At 26.2% G+C, this 22200-nt stretch overlaps 3 protein-coding genes and 1 pseudogene across 4 annotated transcripts in view; 2 read left to right on the forward strand and 2 right to left on the reverse strand.

Annotated features, from left to right (window-relative positions):
- The first annotated feature begins 313 nt into the window (after positions 1-313).
- Positions 314-4198, forward strand: LOC122715947 (E3 ubiquitin-protein ligase ZNF598). Of its 2 annotated transcripts, none has more exons than XM_043938561.1 (3): positions 314-448; positions 1041-1383; positions 1507-4198. In XM_043938561.1, exons 2-3 carry the CDS (start codon positions 1048-1050, stop codon positions 3787-3789), a joined length of 2619 nt encoding a protein of 872 aa, XP_043794496.1. In that variant the 5' UTR covers positions 314-448; positions 1041-1047; the 3' UTR covers positions 3790-4198. The 2 variants fall into 2 exon arrangements, with proteins under 2 accessions (XP_043794496.1, XP_043794488.1); XM_043938553.1 differs by having other exon boundaries at positions 346-448; positions 818-1383.
- A 703-nt stretch (positions 4199-4901) lies between these two features.
- Positions 4902-6117, reverse strand: LOC122715917 (ADP-ribosylation factor 2). Its single transcript, XM_043938510.1, has one exon. It carries the CDS (start codon positions 5910-5912, stop codon positions 5370-5372), a length of 543 nt encoding a protein of 180 aa, XP_043794445.1. The 5' UTR covers positions 5913-6117; the 3' UTR covers positions 4902-5369.
- Positions 6118-8218: 2101 nt separating this feature from the next.
- On the forward strand, positions 8219-11661 carry LOC122716243 (annotated as a pseudogene).
- Positions 11662-20387: 8726 nt separating this feature from the next.
- LOC122715802 (nephrin) overlaps positions 20388-22200 on the reverse strand; it is a 371464-nt gene continuing 369651 nt past the window's right edge. The window contains exons 16-18 of the mRNA XM_043938275.1: positions 21911-22038; positions 20969-21155; positions 20388-20820 (exon numbers count right to left, since the gene is read on the reverse strand). Coding sequence (XP_043794210.1) covers positions 20399-20820; positions 20969-21155; positions 21911-22038 — 737 coding nt within the window. The 3' untranslated portion in view covers positions 20388-20398. The remainder of the gene's footprint in view (positions 20821-20968; positions 21156-21910; positions 22039-22200) is intronic.

The following is a 22200-nucleotide window of genomic DNA, read 5'->3' on the forward strand; positions in this document are numbered from 1 at the left end:
TTTTACAAAATTTTTTTTAAAAATATATATCAAGAAATTGTATTCTTGATTTTTTATTTATATAATATGATTTTATATTTATATAATATAAATATATATATAATAATATATATAATATAAAAATAAATATAAACGTAAAAAATTTATATAAAAAAAAATACAAATTAAAGAAATTTATTCTATTTGTTTAAATTACATTTAATTTTAAATAACACTAGATTTAAGTCACTAATTTAGTTTTCTTTTAATTTAGTTTTTTTCTAGTTACTTTTTGATTTATAGTAATGACTGAAACAGAAGAAACCGGAACTGCTTGCTCATCAAATTGAATTCATCAAACCAACCAACAACATACATACCATAGTCTAGTATAAATCGTGATAACCTTTTTCTTTCAGGGACATATTGTAAGATTTTACCATCTGCTTATTGGGACAATTTTCAGACGGTATTGTTTCTTTTTTCCATCTAATTTTTGTATATATATATATAAAATATTTAATAATTTATTAGAAAATAATTGCATATCATTAGTCTAAAAAATAAACAATTACTTTTTCACAAAATATTTGTTCTATCGCGAATCTAGTGTTTGTAGCATCTGAACATATATGTCTCTTTGTTCTACTAGTTGTTAAATATACAAAACATATTAACTTTAGATTTTAATATATTCTTATTGTATTTATCAATTTAAGTATGGTATTCTTTTAATAATTAATGAAAGTTTTCAAATTAATAATGTTTGATTTTAAGGATTAGGCTTATATTTATAGAAAATAAATATATCGAAATTAAAATATCAATTGTATTGCAGATGTGTGCAAGACAATAGTGAAGATAATATAATTTATTTTATTGAAGTAAAAAATTCAGTAAAAATTATATAAAAATAACAAAATAAGAATTTATTATATTCTATAAACAGTATATGTAATAGATATTTCTGAAGGATATTTCATTAAAAAAATGTCTGGTAGTAATGAAAATATGAATAATAACACCTGTGTTGTATGTTACAAAAATGTTGACATTTATAGCATTGGAATGTGTGAACACCCTGTATGTTATGAATGCAGTACTCGAATGAGGGTGCTTTGTTGTCAAAATGAATGTCCTATTTGTCGTCAAGATTTGCCAAAAGTTGTATTTACAAAGGAGATAAAACCTTTTCGCCAATTACATAAAGGTAGCTTAATAGATACACGATATAATATCTATTTCGATACATCAGATATTCAAAATAAATTTTATGATTTATTGGCTAATGTTTGTTATATTTGCAAAGAGAAACTTGTATTTAATAATTTTAATAGTTTAAAAGATCATATGAGACATCAACATGAGTTACATTATTGTGATCTTTGTGTGGAAAATTTAAAGGTAATAAATATTAATATTATTTAATTTTAAATCTATTTTAAAATATATTAAGATTAATTGAATAATTTATTGTTAATTTTCAATAATTTATAATGAAAAATTAACTTATTTTTTTTATAATAGATATTTTCTCATGAAAGACGTTGCTATACAAGATCTGATCTTGCACAACACCGAAGAAAAGGAGATGTTGATGACAAAAGTCATAAAGGACATCCATTATGTGAATTTTGTGATCAACGCTATATGGATAATGATGAATTATTTCGTCATTTGAGGAGAGATCACTTATATTGTCATTTTTGTGATGCAGATGGTTTACATCAATATTATAGTTCTTATGATTATCTGAGAGATCATTTCAGACAAGAACATTTCTTGTGTGAAGAAGGAATGTGTGTTGAGGAAAAATTTACAAGTGTCTTTAGAACTGATATAGATCTTAAAGCACATAAAGCAAGTGTTCATAGTAAACAATTGAGCAAAGCTGCTGCAAAGCAAGCAAGAACATTAGAACTAGAATTTACACTAGCTCCACGTGGTGAAAATCGAATGAACAGAAGAGGAATGTTAGGTCCATCGACTTCTAGGAATTCAAGAGATTATAGTCTCAGGGAATATCAACCAACTTCGCCAAATACTTCAAATGTATTTATACCAAACAACGAACTTACTTTTATAAAACGTCGATCTGTGGATGTGCAAAGTACAGAAGAATTTCCAACATTGGGTAACACCGCACCTATTGTACCTACTTTAAATCAAAGTAAAGGTAGAGGTAATGTAACAATCCGTAGTACTATAAGACCCCAGCCTCTTGCTGTTACAGACGAAAATTTCCCCGCATTAGGACCGGAAGCAGGAAGTACAAGTATTTCTAAAACTGTTAATTTTAGTGTATCCAGCAGTAATGCAACAGGATCAAATACACAACCTCAAAAGAGTACAACTTCTAATGTATCTATTCAAGTTAATCATGAACCAAATGGAACAGTTACTACAAAAGTTTCAGGTCCTAATATAAGAATTCGTCCTGCTCAGCTATCAATGGAATCATTTCCTGCATTAGGTTCTGCAGAACCATCAACTAGTAGTAATACAAATTCAGCTCATTGGAAAGAGGTATTACAATGGACTTGTTCTAAATCAGCATCTACATCGATACCTAAAAAAGTAGTTTCACCGCCATTAAATCCTTCTCCACCACCTATTCAATCTGGGGAAGATTTTCCTACATTATCAAAGTCATCTAAATCAAAGAAACAATCAACAATTACAGTAGTTCCTTCTTGGGGTCAACCACAGAATTCTAACAGTAATAATATAAAAACAACTACTGATTTAACAAAAGGAAAAACGAAAAAGAAAAAAGTTAAACAAAATTATAATAACAATACTGCTAATGGAAATGATGGTAATAGTTCAAAAACAAATATAAGTTCTGTTGTAGTAAAAAAAGAATGTGAAACACCTAGAAATTTATCTAGTATGAATAGAACGGATACTGTACAGTCAAGTTCGCAATCTACACGAAATACGAATAATATTAGTAACAGTGAAAATATATCAAAAAATATAAATGTTCAATCTTCAAAAGAAATGGAACAAATTAATAAAAAAGAAAAGAAAAAACATAAAAATATAGATAATGAAACAGTTGTAAATACAAATATCGATAATAATACTTCAAACGGAGTACAGAGAAAACGCACTGAATTAAAAATAGATAGCTTAAATTCTAGCAATAGAAATGTTCGTCATTTAGAAGAATTTCCAGCTTTAAGTAGCAGCAGTTCTAAACCACCAGGTTTCACAAATCCACCACCAGGATTTGGAACAACAACTCCTCCACCTCCTGGTTTTTGTATAAAATATAACAGCATGGATAAATTACATAATAGTAATGGATTGACTTTTACAAACAGTTCTGGAGAAAGTTATTCTATTTTGCCAGATAATAGTAAGCACAATAGTGCATATAATTATGTACCTCCTCCAGAATTTCAAAAACGGAATAAAAGTCTTGTAGCCAAAGTTAATGAAATCCTAATGCAACATGATGATCAAATTGAGGAATTTCGATATATAAGTGGACTATTTCGACAAGGAACATGTAATGCTCAAGATTATTATACGCATTGTCGCGAAGTTATGGGTTTCAATGCTTTTGAAAATGTATTTTCAGAGCTTTTAGTTCTCTTGCCAGATATTGAAAAGCAACAAGAACTATTTAAAGTTCACAAAAAAGAAAGTGGTAATAAAATTAAAGGTTTAGAAATTTGTGCAAGTTGTGGTCAAGTTTTAAAAAATGGTTCTGATTCTCGAACACATATGACTAGTCATACATTAGAAAATCATTTTCCTGCATTAGGCAAAAATAATGCTCTGTCTCAAAAATATTCTTAGGTTTATAAATGAATATAGTTATGTTCCTTTAATTATCTTAAAAATTTTGCCAAGGTTCTGTAAGCTATAAATAAAGGAACTGCTAAACAAATTATTTTTATGGCATCAATAAGATAGTTACAATCAATTTGAAGTTATTGGTAAAATATAAATATTCTAATTGTCAGCTTTTAGTATTAAAAAGTTAATTTGAACAAATTAATTACCATGATGCACTTGGTATTTGTTCAATGATCTGTGTGACTGCTGCCTAACTAAAGAAAATTTATTATCAAATGGTTGTATGCACTGATAATTTTATGAAAATGCATATAGCAAATAAAGTCAATAATTCTATGTATAATAACAAATTTTATGTAAATGAATTTGAACAATTTAACATTTGTGACATAAAAATATCTAAATAAGATATTCATATATTAAAATCTTTTAATTGATGCCCTTTATTCTGTCATATATTAAAACTACTTTGTATATATTACTCATAAGTAGGAAATATATTCTGTAATTTATTCATTGTCTTTTATGAGTAGAAATGGAATAAAATTTTATGATGCATAAAAATAATATTGCATATTAACAAATTATTTGATACGTTATACATTATACAGTGCATGTATGATAATGTACTGTTTTGTACTATAATAAAGTTACTACATTGAGTTAAATAAGAAGACTGCAAAATATACTTGACTATTATATTTCCCTATATTGTAAAAATAAATTCTTATTTTTATGTTATAAAAGAAAATGATAATGATAAAATACAATTGTAAAATTATAATTTATATTTTTATTTCTAATAATTTTTTAAATTTATAATGATATTTTACAATAAAAATCATATATCTTTATAAGAAAAAATTATTAGTTAGTAAGGAAGAAAAAGATATATATTTTAAATGTTTATTCTTATATTTTATTCTTATTGTTAATATTATTCATTCTATACTATTATTTATTCAAAAAACAAAATAGTAGAAACTATATGTTAAATAATATATATACATAAAATATTATATATATACATATATATATAATATTTCATTTTTAATTTGCTACATAGACGCAGAGCAAAGTGCATAACAAAGTATAAAAAATTTATTTTCTTTTTTTTTTTATAGTGAAGAAATAATGATAATTTATTAAACAAATAATATATATTCTTTTCAAATAAAAATATGTATATTAAAATTAATGTAGAAATATTTTATATTTATTATAAATTCAGGATACACTTTTTAAATAAACTCACAATATCTTCTATTGATTAGCAAACAGATATATAACTGATAAATTTATGCACTCATCTATTTTACAGCTTTTTTTTAAAATAAAATTTCATTTTGAAAATAAAACTTGCTTTAGCATTCAACACTGACTCAGTCAATTTTTAACACTGAGACAGTCAAGTTATATTTCTATTATTTCAAGTAGTTTTCCTCTTAAAAATTACAATCACAGTGGTATTAAATCGTACACATAGTGCGTAATCTGACAAAATGGAAATTGCAACATGTCTTCTACGTCCATGCTCAATGAATAAATTGTTCATGAAGATTATGGATACAGTATTTTTATCACTTTTTAGCTAGTTCATTACTCAACCAATCAAGTCCTTCATAGAGTCCATGTCCTTGAGTAGCACAAGTACTTTGAATATACCAATGACGTCCACGTAAAGAATTCAATCCTAATTTATCTGTAAGTTCTGCTGCAGACATGGCATTTGGTAAGTCTTGTTTATTAGCAAAAACTAAAAGAACTGCATCCCTTAATTCATCTTCTTTTAACATGTTTGCTAATTCACGTTCTGCCTCTCCAATACGTTCCCGATCATTACTATCAACAACATAGATGAGACCTTGTGTATTTTGGAAATAATGTCTCCAAAGTGGTCTGATTTTATCTTGACCACCAACATCCCATACCGTAAAACATATATTCCTGTATTCAACAGTTTCAACATTGAAACCAATTGTAGGTATTGTTGTGACAATTTCACCAAGTTTTAGTTTATATAATATAGTAGTTTTTCCAGCAGCATCCAGACCCACCATTAATATTCTCATTTGCTTTTTACCAAAAAGCCGAGTAAGTAGGCTACTAATTGTTAGGCCCATTTTGTTTAAGAAGACTCTGATTCAAAATACTTAAATTAATATTCTTTTGCTTGGTAAAATTGATGCTACGTATTGTTTTATTTATTTCGATAATGATATTTCGCATGAAAAAAAACAGTATTTAAAATTTTAGAAATATGACGACGTTTATAATGCCGTTAACACACCTTACAGACAATAATAGCAAACGTCACCTCAAGGAAACTTATTATTCCGGAAATAGTTGGCAAAATTGGCCACGCACGCCAACTCCTAGCTTAAAGTACTAATCGTAAATACTACTAATATTACTGCAGATTTTAAAACAATTATTTCTTTTTACAGCATCCTAAAACTAGATATAATCAAGAAATAGATTGAAAATTATTTCATTATTAAAATTCATAAGTCATAATATACCGAATAAAAAACAAGTCAATGTATTCTGTCATAACCCTTAACTATATAACCAAGCGCGCAATTCAAAGACAATTTTTTTATTATTTTTATTTAAAGAATTTTTAAAAATATTTTGATTGTAGAATTATTATTATAAAGAATTTTTCATGATAATTTATAAATAATATTCTCTTGACAATTTTACAAAAAAATCAAATTATTTGCATATTTTGAAGCAATTTCTGTCGCTTTCATTATGAAATCCAATATTGATAATATTATTAACATATTATTTTAAATATTTGTAGAATGTAATGTTTATATAATAATTTAAAAAATGAATTTTTTAAAAATGAATAAATTATATATTAATTATCTGCATTACGTACAACCTTCATATAAATTCGAAATATAAACACTAAATATCTCCAAGTTTAAATTAATTTTTTTTGTATTCTATATTATTACAGTACCTTATACTCTTCTTTCATTCATTTAGATTTTAAGCTTATGAAATTTAGAAAACATTATAATTTTCATTGCCAACTTAAAGCAAAATGTTTGTCATAAAAAAGAAACAAAGAACAAAAATATATATAGATATTCCTCTAGTTTAAGATTTCCATATCCACAAGAATAGCTTTCAAGATTTCTCGTAAATAGTAGAAAACGCTACATGTAAATTTATCAATTATATCAAATGTAAATATTTATATTAATTAAAAATATAATAAGAAATATATCTTCATAAATGGATTCAACATAATGAGAATAATTGCATTTTGTTTCTTTGAAATATTCAATACTATATCAATCCACGACGAATACAAAAAGAAAAAATAAATGATTGATATCATCTTGATTCATTGAGAAAAAATGATTTTAATATAAATTTGTATATATAATATATATTATTTTTATTAATATAATTATGAATTTTGAAAATTATAAATTAAATATTCTTTTTAAATTTTATTTAAAAAATTAAGATTTTTAAAAATATTTGTAAATTATTTTGCATATTTTGTAAAGAAAAAATTTGAAAAGATAAAAATAATAAAAGTGATTGAATAATTTAATTTGATAAGTAGATTTCGGGTATTTATGTAAAATATGAATACGCAAAAATCTATAGAATGCATATGAACAAAAAAACAAAATATTTAAAACATTTAAATATTCAAAAACTAATATAATTTTTAAAAAATATATAAAAAATAAAGCAAATTTTTATGTTTACAAAAATTTATATAAACAATTTTTTATTTAGAAATTTTTTATAAAAAAATTATTCTATTGCATAAAAATTCTATTGTTTTTAATAATATTTAAAATCATTAAAATTTTATGTAATTTTTCTTAGAAATCATAATTGATTATTTTTAAAAATAAAAATATATTTTATTGGTTTATTATTTATCAATATTCATTAAAAACAGTGACTTTTAAACCATGACTTGTAAAAGAGATAAATCTTCCATATTATTTTTTATAAAGATAAAGTCTTTCAAAAATACATCATTAAATAAAATTTAGATAAAAATACGTTTCTTTGTTTAATAAGAAAAAATTATATTATAATGTTTTTTGATAGTGCAATTAAATGCATTGATAATACATTTTAAAATATAAATAATGAACGAGAGAATCTTTTCGTATAAAGTAGATAAGTCTGTTAAAAATTTATGTGCAATTTTACTTTTAACCTTTCACATAAAAAATATTTAAAAATTATATATTTAAATTAAAATTAAGAATAACTATATATCTTAAATAAGTATCAGTGAAAAATATCTAATTTATCTAAAACGAAATATTATCTATGAAATATCTAATTTACAAATAATGATAATTTAAAATATAAGTGAATCGTTTATAAAAGAAGTGCATATATTATTAAGATTTATAAAGTGTGTAAAAAACAGAAATTGTCACATCTAACTTTGAAATTACGAAAATGATTACCATAATACTGTTCTTCATATTTCTCTTGATATTAATTTTACATTATTTTTTGTCGCATTATGGGAAATCTGGAATGATAAAGTTGATACCAGGACCTCGGTCATTTCCGATTGTTGGGAACATTCCTCAAATTCTAAGTTCCCCAAGTAAGAAAAAATATCTCGTCTTTTAAATTTTATTTAATTTTAATGAAATTAATAAATTTAATTAATTTTAATAAAATTTTAATAATTCTATTTGATTTTTTATTTGATGAGTAATAAATCAAATCAACATTATTAATCATTATAATGTTCATTTTATTTATAGGTGAGATTTGGACATCTCTAATAAAAATGGGCAAAGACTATTATCCAATTTTTAAAATTTGGACTTTCTTTGAAGCACATATTCATATTTGTCATCCAGATGATATTGAGGTAATTAATTTCAAATTGAAATTATACGAATATTAATAATTTAAAAAAAAATTGAACTGTTCAATTTTTTGCGAAAATTACATTTTAAGAATAAAAAATTATTATTTTTTTCCTTGTCATCTAGACAATTCTTGGAAATACTAAATTTACTAAAAAAGGTTTTGCGTACAAATACCTGGAATCTTGGTTTAATACTGGACTTCTTACCAGTTCAGGTATTATATTTAATTTTTATTAATTATTTTATTTATTATATTTTTTTTTAGAATAAAATGTTATTTTTGTTAAATTTATTCCAAGCTTTGATAATTTATTTATTGCATTTCAAAGAGAAAAGTAAGTAAATAGTAATTTATTGATTTTTTTGTCATTTAATTGACTTGAGGTCATAAATGGCACGTTCGCAGAAAGATATTGACGCCTGCTTTTCACTTCAATATACTTCGACAATTTGTTGACGTATTTATAGAGGATGCTGAACGCTTGATTAAAGTGTTGAGAAGTAAAAATGGAATTATCGTGCCAAATCTATTACAGTTCACTAGCGAACATACATTGAATGTTATGCGGTAAATTACAAAACATTATGTAGATGATTAGATAATATTGAAAGATTTCGAATACAATTGAAATTAATTTTTTTTCTAATGCATTTAAAAAATTACAGAAAATTAAATTAATATAATTATTATATATAATACATTTGTTCTGACAATAAAATTTATATCGAAGAGATATAAAAAATAAATAAAAAAAATTAGCTAATTTTTACTTAATTTTTCATTTCTTTAGAAACTGCAATGGGAACTTCATTAAAGAATAAAGGAATATTTCAGTATAAATATCGTAAAGCTGTATACGATATGGGATGTATTTTCGTATATAGGTGAATAATTTTTCATATTATATTATTTTATATGTATATATATATTATTTAAATTTTTATTATGATTTTTATAGAATAGGAAGACCATGGTTTTATTATGATTTCTTTTTTAATCTTTCTCCTCAAGGATGGCAACAATCTAAATTACTTAAAATATTACATAATTTCACACGAAAGGTAAATATGCAATTTTTATTATGAATATTATCTAATCATACTTATTTAATCATTATATCGTTACTTTTTATAATAAAGAATTTATATTTTGTTGAAATATTAAAAAAATGATCTTATCTTTATATTATATATCTTTATGTTAAATGTCTTTGAATTTCAATTAATTAATAATGATTTTAATAATATATTTACAGATAATCCAAGAACAAAAAAAATATCACGATCAGACGAACGGTCGATATTTAACTGACTTTAACGAGAATACAAATGAAAATAACAATGAAAGTGATTTAGGAAGTAAATAATATAAAATAAAAATAATAAATAAATATTCGATATATTTATTTAGCATATATTAGCATTTTTATTTATTTATAGTTCGTAGAAAAAGACTCGCTATGCTTGATCTATTAATAGAAGCCCATCGAAATGATAAAATAGATGATGAAGGAATTAGAGAAGAAGTCGATAAATTTATGTTCAGAGTATAATACATTTTTATTTTCTATGTGAGAACACAAATAATTTTTTGGATCATAATAAAATAAAAATATTTTATTTTAAACAGGGACATGATACTACAGCTATAGCTTTTTGCTTTTCTGTAATGCTTCTTGCTGAACATAAAGATATCCAGGTGATTTTTAATTTTTTGTTATAAATTTAACTTTTATGAAAAAAATACTAGATTAGATAAAATAATGTATTTTTTATTACTTTTTCATTTTTTATTATGATATATATTTTTAAACTGATGAATATATAGATAAAAATTAACAACATTCTATATATATTTTATCGTTTTATTAAATTTTTATTTTCTTTCTCAAAAAAAAAAAAAAATATTTATTAAACTAAGCAGAAAAAATTTTAATGAGTATGTTATTCATAATTTTCTATAAAAGAACTTAATAACATGTTTAAATTTCATGATTTATAATTATTTATTACAGGATCGAGTTAGGACTGAAGTAAAAGCCGTAATAGGCGAAAATGGAGAAAAATTAAATATGTCTACTCTTCAAAGTCTTCCATATCTTGAGAGGTGTATTAAGGAAACTCTTCGTCTTTATCCAAGCGTGCCTCTAATATCACGTAGAGTGGAAGGGGATGTAAAATTAAGTAAATACAAAAATTATTCTATATAGATTGTAAAATAATTACATTCATTTAATTTTTTTTATTTTTAATATTATTTGTTTAATTGTTTAATTATTATTAATAATTGCTAGTCTACTAAATAAATATATCATATTAGGTAATTATGAAATACCTGCGAATAATATAATTAATGTACAGATATTTAACACTCATAGAGATCCAAAGTTTTGGCCGAATCCGGATAAATTTGATCCGGATAGATTTTTGCCTGAGAATTCCAAAGGACGACATCCTTTTGCTTATATACCTTTTAGTGCTGGACCAAGAAATTGCATTGGTAAAAATTTCAAATTTAAATAAATACTTGTAGAGATATTATATTCTATAATGAAAAAAATTTTTTGAGTTTAAAAAAATAAATTTTTTAATAAGTCAAAGAATGAATATCTATAAAATTGGATTTATTTTCAATTTTATTGAAAGAAAATTAAAATGTTGAAAATTCCTAAATTCTAATACTAATGTATTAATTTTAATTATAAATTAATATATATATAATATTTTTATTTTATAGGACAACGATTCGCTATGCTTGAATTAAAAACATATCTAGGTCTTCTCTTGTGTAATTACTATTTCGAACCTATTGATTATCTTAAGGATATAACTATTTCTTTGGGTATCTTATTACGATTAGAAAATCCAATTCGAATGAAATTTATTCCTGTTAAAAAAACATATTGATCATTATATAAAGAAAAATTCTCGTTAAAGAAAAAAAGATTATAATGATTATTAATAGTTGTAATTAAATTTCAATATAAAATTACAAATAAGAACAGAACGTATAGTCTGTTGCAGAATATCTTATAGATGAAGTATATTATAGATATATATAAGTTTTATTATACATATATAATTATATTTAAATTATCTATTATAAAATGGATAGCTATTATAATTCCATATTAATATATATTTTTTTAATTACGGAAAGCTGCTATTATCAAATAAGGATTAGAAACTTACGATTATTCTAATAAAATATTTTAAACAATCAAAAATAATATTATTGTGCATTTATAATTTATTTTTCATTTTATATAAAGTTATTTTTTATTTTATGTATAGTTTGTAACATGTTACAAACTATATTATAAAAATAAAAATAAAATTAATTTTTCAAATTTTTTAATTTAACATTTCCTAAAATTTATATATATATATATATATATGTTTTAAATATAATTTTTCAATATTTAAAAATTATTTATAAAATGATTACAAATTAAAGAATTAAATAATAAACACTTAAAAGATGATTCCATTAGTTAATTCTTATTCTATTTTATCTCGCTCTAAAAAACAAATAGTAAAAGAAGGATAGAAGAGGACAGGAATTAATCGCCAACGCCATCTCTTAAGTTTTTTAAAAAGTGTTTTAAATATATTTTTAAAAGCATTTAAAAGATGACGCTATTATTCAATTCCTGTTCTATTTTATCTTATCTTCTATGTTAAAGAAATTTCTTTAATACTCAAGAGATGGCGCTGACGATCATTTCTTATTCTATTTCTATCTTTCTTTTATTTATTTGCTCTCCTTATTTACATGTTTCATTTGCGGCACTCTAGAGATGACGCTGATTTCCTAATTTTTACACTATCTCTATCCTTCTCTTACTATTTACTCTCCTTGTCTATATTTGTTGTATATTTTATGGGTTCTAGGTTCCAATATTCAATTAACATCATTATTTTAAAAATTATTTAACAGATTTTATTTAGAATATTTAAATCTATTTCTATAAAAGATCTCGCAAATTGGTATTATTTTCATTATATTGTAATAATCGCAAATTTTAATTCAATAATAAGAAATATAATTCCACTCGTATATAAGTCTATTATTCATAGCAGAAGAATATTTATAAAAAGATGTATCAGAGAAATTATTTTTCAAATGCTAATTTTATCAATTTTTATCATTGATTATAATTTCTGCATTGCTCTAAATCGTAAAAAGTATATGAAATACTTTTATGCGCGATCAATATTAAAAATATGAAATATAAAATCAAAATCCTAATATTATCCTAATATAATGCTAATATTATCCTATATATTATTAGTAATATTAGGTACAGTAATGATTAACAATAGTGATTATATTAATTGGTATCAATTGCTATTTTTATATAAATATATTTTTAAAATGATTGTGAATTTTTAATATTTACATAAACAAATTCACAAAGAAAAAGAGAAATATACTTTCTTATTGAATATAAAATTATATTATTGATTATAAATTATATTATAAGACATAATAAACTGAATATATTTTATAATAAAATAAAAAAAAAAAAACGACACAATGTTTAAGTTGACGATCATTTTTAATAGTTGAAATAGGAAAACAATGTACAGATACAGAATTTACATTCCTAGCCGACGAAAGTTGCTAGATAAAATGTTAATCGTGTAGTAAAAAATGAATTAAAATAAAATGATACACTTAACGAGTGGCTTATCCATTGTATTCTCTTCTTTATCTATTCGCTTATCGGTTAGTCATTTACCTAATTACGATGATTGAATTATTTAATTATAATTATGCCTTTTGTATAGACACACAGGTGTGAATACGTAATGGAGATTCTTAAAAGCTACACAATGTTGTTTTCTCTTTACTTTGGTTTTAAAGTAAGGACTAGTATGTTGAGCTTCGCTTTATCTCTATGTGTAAAAAACAAAGTTGAAAAAATGAATTTCAATACGAGGAATTTTGGCGAAGATTTCTTGTAGAAAAAACTTAATATTTAAGCCATATGGCGCCATGTTTTATCTTGTTAATGGCTAAAGATGCGCACGAGTACATCTCAATGAATGTTATTCTTCGCTTTTGTATGACAATATATTCGAGAAGATATGATCACATCCGCTATGAGCATAAGTGAAATAGAAGTCAAATTACGCGTACAAACATCGAATACATCGTAACACGACGTACACAATGAAATATTCTTCTTGTCATCCTAATTGGTTTATGGCCACGTGAGATGTCACATTTACGAAAATATTCGCGGAATACTAATTTTTTATGTTTCGTATCAAACGAAATGTCACTTTATATCTTGATCAATGTTATTAGATATGGATGTGATCTGTACAAGTTAATGCAATTATGATAAAAATACAAATATCTGCCATAAATATGGCAAATGATTTTTTCCACGAATAATTACGATTAGGAACATTACACGTACGACCATAACCTTATACATCCTAATTAATTAATTTAAGTGCGATGAAGGCACGAGGCGTGTTGAATCTTGTGCAAGAGGGTGCAATAAAATAAGCACAAGAAAGGATATAATATTTGCCGCGTATCGTTCATAACATTCGCGTTTTTTGTTTTTAAATTGAACAAATATAAAAGAAATATCATCGACGATTTACACAAATGACAAGCGAAGCTCATAGAGTAATGTTATTACCATTTAGAATTGGAAATGTAATTTAGAATTAGAATGTAAAAATACTATGTATATATACAAGTAATTAATGCGTACCAATTGCTCGGTAGCTTAGTTTATATTACACGATTTTTTTCTTCTTGACTGTCTCTTCTTATTCATTTTTTTCTTTTTTTCTTTTTCTTTTTTTTTTTTTATTTTTTCTTTTATCGGAGAGCTTCTTTTTTCCCTCTTCAATAATTTTTATCGGTTGTACTTATAAACAGCGATGATTGCTCCAAAGAATTACATTGCATCGTAAATCCTGATCAGAAAAAATTAGCCATAACAGCGGCCCGCGTAACAATAATATCGTTTTCATTTAAATTTCATATATTTATACATCAAGAATGTCGATTTTTCTTTATTGGCACACAAACGGAAGCAACATATATCTGATGATACGCTTAACGATTAATCGTTTATCAGTATCGCTCGATATACGCGATAAATTTCTCTTTTTCTTCATTTGACGCGCAAGAAATCTGCTTTGAGACAATAAGTTTATTTATTTTTCTTATGTGAATTCCCAATTATATTTTCCAATTTTGTTTTCCATCATTATTTTATTTGTAAAAGCGCAAAATTCAAAATAAATTTCTATAGAATATATAATAAATATATGTAATAATTGTTAATTTAGCTTCGTTTAAAAAGCTATCGAATAACTATAATGCAAAATAATATATTTTCGAAAATTTCTCAAAGCGATAGCTCATTTCTTATTTTGAGCGCGAGATTTTTTGCCTGTCGATTTATAATGAAACGTAACAATCGATTATCGAAGAGATCGAAGAGATCTTAATTGAAAATGTGTTTTCTTCTAACGAATAATCGAATACAAAATCGAGTCGTTCGAAGCATCAAAAAATGACAAACAACGGCTCATGTATTTATAACCAGTCTTCGCCTCTTGTACGGAAATGGTAATTTGGAACGGATAAGTTCGTCACGGTAAAATTCGTCACGTCAGTTTCGGCGATTTATTGTATATTCGCAGTTTTGTCGTAACTTTATGTCGTTCTTTGTAAAGTGCCTTCAGATACAAAACATAGAACGACATGTACAATCATAATAGTATCGTCAGCGAGAGAATTATTCTTCTTTCTTTTATATTCGTTTTTTTCTCTGTTGTTTTCTAAAAGAGGAAAAAATAGATAAAACGAATACCAAGAAAAACCATCAAAAGTTAATATGAATATTTACCTAGTTACGAAAGCTCTCGATCGTTTCTTTAAATTTGATATTAATTCGTTATGCATTTCATTTCTTTTTTATTCTTGTCTATCTAAGTTTTGTATATGTACATTATATACATGTAAAACGGTTAATTTATATATATATATATATATATATATATATATTCTCGTATCTTAATGATTGTATAATTAGGATTGACTATGTCTTAGAATAATCAACGAAATTATTAATTATTGTGTAAAATATCAAATATCGTACTGTTAGATGGTATGTCCATCTCCAAGGTACCATTTTGGACGAATATCGGTCCGTCTAACTTGCCTAGCACTTTGATGAGCAAATACTTTGGAGATTACATAATCTAATAATATCAGGTAATATTAAGTATAGATGATTTTCATTAATTACAAATATAAAACATGTATATGTAAATAGAATTCTTAATTATGCGCAAACATGATCTCTAATTGAGCATACGTGAATTTTATCATCAGTCTAAGCCGAACGATGCGGCTCCATACACAACAGCAGCGGTTAACAATACACGTTTCTTTTTTTTTTTTTTTAAGCTTTGTAGAATCTACCGTAACAAATCAGTGTCCTTCTCGATTAATGAAATAACAATAGCGCATGCTACGAAAACGTTATATTTGTAAAACTTTCAAACAGTTCTCAAGCATAAAACACACATGACAACGGCGCGAAAAAGTATACAATGTGAACGACATTCTTAAGATTTTCTTGTCTTTCCTTTTACCGCGCGTGCAAGTTCATTCTTTCGTTTCTTTTTATTTTTTATATTACGTGTTTATTCAAGAATACTCTACAAACATAGACTCGATCGATTCTCACATGAACCAATAGCTCGATCAATAATCGCGATAGAATGAAAATAGTGTAGGATGCAATCGATTATCGATACTATCATTCACGTTCGATCCTTTCGAGACTCTATCGATAAGTATGATTGCTCAGAATATACATATTTACGCAGCGATTTTCGTATTATTTTACGTGGATTTAATCCAAAGTGATTTCTCGCATAGATGTAAGTGTATGTGTTGAATGTGGATATGCGAATGATGATGCATTTCTATGTATTTTTAGAGCAATCTTACTTATTATGTATTCCTAACTTACATTCGTACGATACGCGAGCCAAATTAGAAGCATGACAGTTACCAGGGACGTGCGTAGATTTCTCAACGTCATCTCTTGTTGATCATATTGAACATTGCAAACATAGATTCGTTCTTTTTAATTTATTTCTTTTCTGTTCTCGTTATCTCAATATACAAATTTGTTGAAAAAAATTCTGATTGGGCGCGTATCGATCATGATTTTTCTTTCATGGAAATTGAACGAAACTCACACCTTATCGACCAATTTTTAATACGAGCTTTTGTCGCTTGTGGCGCTTCACGCGTCATCGTGTGTTTGCGAGACTCTTTCTTACAATAGGCCAAATATATGCGGTGTCTTTTTGTATTTTTTTTTTTCTTTCTTTTCAAAAATATATGTGGACTACTTAGGCTTTCGATAAACGGAAAGACGCTGTCTCGTCCGATAACTGGAATAATTCTTTTTTTGTTTTCTTCCAGATATAATACGTGGCCTAGCGCGTAATAATCCTATACAATATTTCATTATAGCTTAGGTAAAGTGAGACCCTCATATGATCCATTTTCTTTAATTACTTGTTTTTTTCTGGAGTGTGTGAAACGCTGAGACATATCGCACTATTTACAAGGATAATCAATTTTTAATGGAAATAAATGCAAAAATATATATGTATAAACATTTAGTCGAACTACGTTTTCTGTCTTATCGTTTTGCATAAAGTCCTTTTATGCAAAAATGCAACTTCTAACTTGGCTGTGCCAGGGAAATAGTTTACTCTTAACTAAACTCATATTCGTATAATTAAACTTATGTACTATTGTCTTTTTTGAAGATATCACTACTCCAAGACACTCACTTTTATTTCTTTTCTTTTTGTTTGTCTTTCCTACTTCTTTTTTTTTTTTAATTTCTGTTGCATATAATAGATTTCACTGATTATGTTGATTACATTTTTTTTATATTGTTGTGATTTTTTTTAATAAATATCGTATCATTTCGTTGCGATATTATACTTTTTACTTGAATATATATATATATAGGTGGCTTGAAGCTATTGCCATTTTGAAAAAATAATATTAAGCGACTGTCTTTTTTTTGTTAATAATAAGTTAACTGTTTTCACGTGATGCTAAGTCTTATAACAATTAGTATAAAAAAAGTTTCGTATTCGCGGTACAAAAATAAAAATTAGGCAGTGAAGTTATATTGTAATATTGTAGTTAAAACAAAAAAATTACTTATTAGCTATTTTTACAAAGTATCATTCTTAAACGACAATTAACAATATTTGTAAATATTTGGCATATTTCTTGTAATTTAATTATAAACGCCATATGTATTGTACCGCGTAATAATAAATTGTTAACAATCATTTATATTCTATTCTCTGATCGTGCCGATTTTGTTAATCGAAGTAATAAAACTATACATAAAAGATAGAAAACAAAATCAGCACTCATTGGATGTCACGTGAAAACTGTTTACCTTATAAATATTCTTATTATTCGTTCATATTTATCGTGCATAATTGTAATATATTGAGTTTAATAACTAAATCTTATTTAACGAAATATCAATCATTTTAATAGCAAAAACATTTTTTTATCGAACACATAAAATAGAATTAACGCTTTATATTTGCTATTTTATTTCGCGCCAATTCCCGTAACAATAATGACATGAACAAAGCGTTCATACAAATGCGTTTCACGACAATTAATTAATTAAACTATTCGTATTAGTATTGACTTTAGGATTCGGCAGTGGAAATTCCGTATTTTATACGTAATATTTTATACGTATATGTTAAAATTCAATGTTTTAAAAAATAAAACGATCATTTAATAATATTCGTAGAAAATTACGAAATTACGAATCACAAAACAAACAGAAAAAATAAACAATTAAAAAACTTATGATATGCAAACACATTCATATCTATATACGTATAATTTTTAATAATATACGAAGAGAAAAAGATTTTTTATTGATTTTGAATCGAATTTGCTTTTGTAAAATTGAATTTTATAGAAAATTTGCTTGATCACCCTCTTAACCTCAAAAAGCGCGGGAATCATGTCTCTAATATATAGAACAAAATATTGATCTATCAAAGTATAGTAAGCCCGAGAAAGTAAAATCACTTCTATATCGCGTCCATTGTTTTAGAATTTTCTTATCTAAATATCTTCTACTATTTTAATATCTATCGAACATTTTTCATAAACATTTTCATCACATTGACTGTCACTGATAGATCATTTTTCACAAATAGCTTCTATTTATCTCACATATCACTTTTTTCCTTGAAAAAATTATCAATCTAACACAGAAAACGCGTTTTATAATTAGTAAAAGGGAAAGAAAAGAAGAAAATCAGTATTAATATATACTGATTACAAACGTTGTCAATTCTTTCCCTGTGTAAAACGATTGTCTCGTTTCCTTTTTAAAATTTCAAATATGAATATATTCGCCAATGTATTAATATTTTGTTAACTAACTTCAAAACGGTCATTCATAAAAAAAAGAGAAGAGAAAAAAGAAAAAAGAAAAAAAAAAGTAAAAAAATCATTTGGCATATTATTACATAATGATATCGAGAGTAACAGCATCGATAGATAATATTATCGATTTAAATCGAGATTTAAAATTCGACTTTCAAAAGCGCCATCGATCGAATGTAAGTGTAACGAATAAGTGTAACGAAGTGTTTCTAAAAAAATTTTTTAAATTGTTATATATTGTTACGGCTCGCGAATTTCCCTGATATTTCGTTTCATTATTATATCTTTTTTTTCTAATTTACAATCTAATTTATCAGTTGGATCGCATGAGTTTATCATTTAATGATATTAACCCAGCAAAATGCAACTTAACCTGATCATACCTTTGTGCTCACTAAGATGAACATTCTCAGATGAGTTTCTTCCATCCATAATTCGTCGATTTCCATTTAAGTCACATGATGGATCATGTAAGTCTTTACATCACTATGAAGTCGTCACAATTAAGTAAAAGTGCATAAATAAGCGCAATCAAAAACCACAGAAAGAAATGGTAAAAACAAATTGAATAAATCACTGACAATATGCTAACTGTGGTATCACGAAAATATCTTCAGAGTTGATTCCAATGGATTGCTCACAAGTATCAATCGTTTTTCTTAAAATGTGATATGCGAAAAACGTAATTATATGATCTATCATAAGATCCAAGTCGAGGTACATATTTGATAATTATGTCCGCAGAAAAACCAATGAAACCAGCATATAAGGAATGCATATTGCATATTGCAAACGGTATTACCGCATGCTACTTAAAAATTACGTATAGAAACCGCAACATCGGTTCCTCTTTTTCTTTGTTTCTATTTACATACTTCTGTTACTTTCTTTTATGTTCAAGGAGGATAATGTGTATGAGAAAGTCGTCGAAGCACCCACACAAAACTCTTTATGATCGCACAATTTCATCAAAAAAATCCTGTTTCACGTCCTCGAACGATATCAAACTGACATAACCATATATATAGCTCAGTGAGACGTCGAAAACGATGAACGAAGGCCGAAGATTCATGAAAGAATTCCATGATTCGACAGCCACAGATCAAGATGTATATTAGAGCCGGGTGGTTCTTTCTGTCACGATGATAGTCTCGTCCCTCGGTACGGCACGATACTTCCCACGCACCGAACTAGGGCCGAATATTGGCGATCCTCAGACAAGATGACCATCAATATCGGAATAGGCTGGCGTGGGAGTAAAAGTCGACAATGGGTGACCATGAGTGTGCGCGTTGCTGGATACCGACCGAGCAAACGTAGTAGGTGGTGGAGGTACCGACGGTGGTATCGGCGATTTCGATCCAGCAGTCATCACAGTCACATCCGGTGGTGGGACTGGACGTGGTAAAGTTCTGCTGCGTGTCAACGTGCCTGTCCCGCTGTTCACATGACTCGAAAGCATATGTCCAGTGGGACTCATGGATGGATAATAACTACCTGAACCTGGATCACCCACCACTGGACTGTGATTCGTTTCATATCCCATGTAACGGCCATTATCGATCTCTACACTGTAGAAATTTACGTCGTTTGGCGGTGCCGGACTAGGGTTTCCGATGTAACTCGATTTCGAAACTGTAATAAATGGAAATTGCGTTAAATTATAGATATTTATATAATTATAATCGAAGAATTAACATCCTAAAAGAACTCTTTAAATATATATATGAAAGTCATTACTATATTATAAAATATAATATCCTCTGAAATTTGAGTAATATACCAGAAAGTGTTCCACTGGCTGTCGTTCGCTGTGGCGGTGAATCCATGCTCATCGGTGGTTGAATGTGGTTGCCACGGCGACCAAGTGTTCCTTGATGATGTACCTGCATTTCCATATTCCCTTTTCCAAAATCTTGCATAGTTTGATCTATCAAATATGTGCTAGCTGCAGTCTTTCGTCCCTCGTCCTATTATGTTACATAGAGAGAAAATATATCGTTAAATTAACGCAGGATGAGGGAAAACCTGCAATTTGTCTATGAATTTATTATTGACTAAACGCAATAAAATGAATCATTACTCGAGTAATTCTATAATTTCGTAGCGTATCAGTATGAATTATATAAAATATTGTACGCAAGTACGTTACCAGTTTTGCATGCATTAAAGCGATATACTTCGCGTCGACATTAACTTCATCATTCTGATACATTACGAGAGATTCTCGATGTGTTTTACGTGCATGGAAACTACCTCTAAACATCCACCCCGTAACTTGTTTATATTTAAGAGTACTGGAAGAAACGAAGTTAAAATTTGCTTAAAAATCGAAATATTATTGGTAGAATTCGCAGTAAGAAGAATATACTATTTAGTAAAGCTTCTAAATAAGGGTTTTTTCATTATGAAACGAAGAAAAAACTAATAATAATATAGTAATTAAATAATATAGTAAATATAGTAAGAATAATATAGTAATTAAATTGAAAAAAAAAAGAAAAGAAAAAAAAAGAAACAGTAAAGAAAAGAATTCTAATTTAACAAAATGCCGAAGAAGGGAGAAGATTTAAAAATTCGAAAAACTATTTCTATCAAGAAGAACCGAAAACAAGCAAAAGGGGCCCAAAACGGAAGCAAAATGGAACAGAAATGTGTTAATAGAACTCAAACCTACCCTCCGGCATTACTTGTTACTAAGAACATACTGACTGATCGCACTGACCACGTAATCATTAGTGTCGAAGTTAACGTCGCTCTTCTCATCCGATACCGAACTTAATTCGCCGGTCATGGTGTCTCCATTCACGGTTGATGGTGCATACATATCCGCTGTTTGCGATTTGTTTATTCCTGCGCAAAGATAGAAACATATATTATGAAATGTGCAAAACTTTTACGTTTTTTGCTTGTTATATTAACATTTTAAAAATGAAATTAAAATGTTAATTAATCCGATGACTGTCATTAATTTTTCCTTAAATTTAAATTTTTTATTTTTGTATCAAATTTCAC

Source organism: Apis laboriosa, unplaced genomic scaffold, assembly GCF_014066325.1.
Source record: "Apis laboriosa isolate Shangri-la unplaced genomic scaffold, ASM1406632v1 scaffold113_cov153, whole genome shotgun sequence".
NCBI classification, from domain to species: Eukaryota; Metazoa; Arthropoda; class Insecta; order Hymenoptera; family Apidae; genus Apis; species Apis laboriosa.

Excerpts from the sequence above, each read along its gene's own strand:
- LOC122715947 (XM_043938553.1), top strand. The coding sequence starts at position 970 with ATGTCTGGTAGTAATGAAAATATGAATAATAACACCTGTGTTGTATGT. Across the intron at positions 1,384-1,506 it reads TTTGTGTGGAAAATTTAAAG|ATATTTTCTCATGAAAGACG; the intron begins GTAATAAATATT and ends TTTTTATAATAG.
- LOC122715917 (XM_043938510.1), bottom strand. The coding sequence starts at position 5,912 with ATGGGCCTAACAATTAGTAGCCTACTTACTCGGCTTTTTGGTAAAAAG.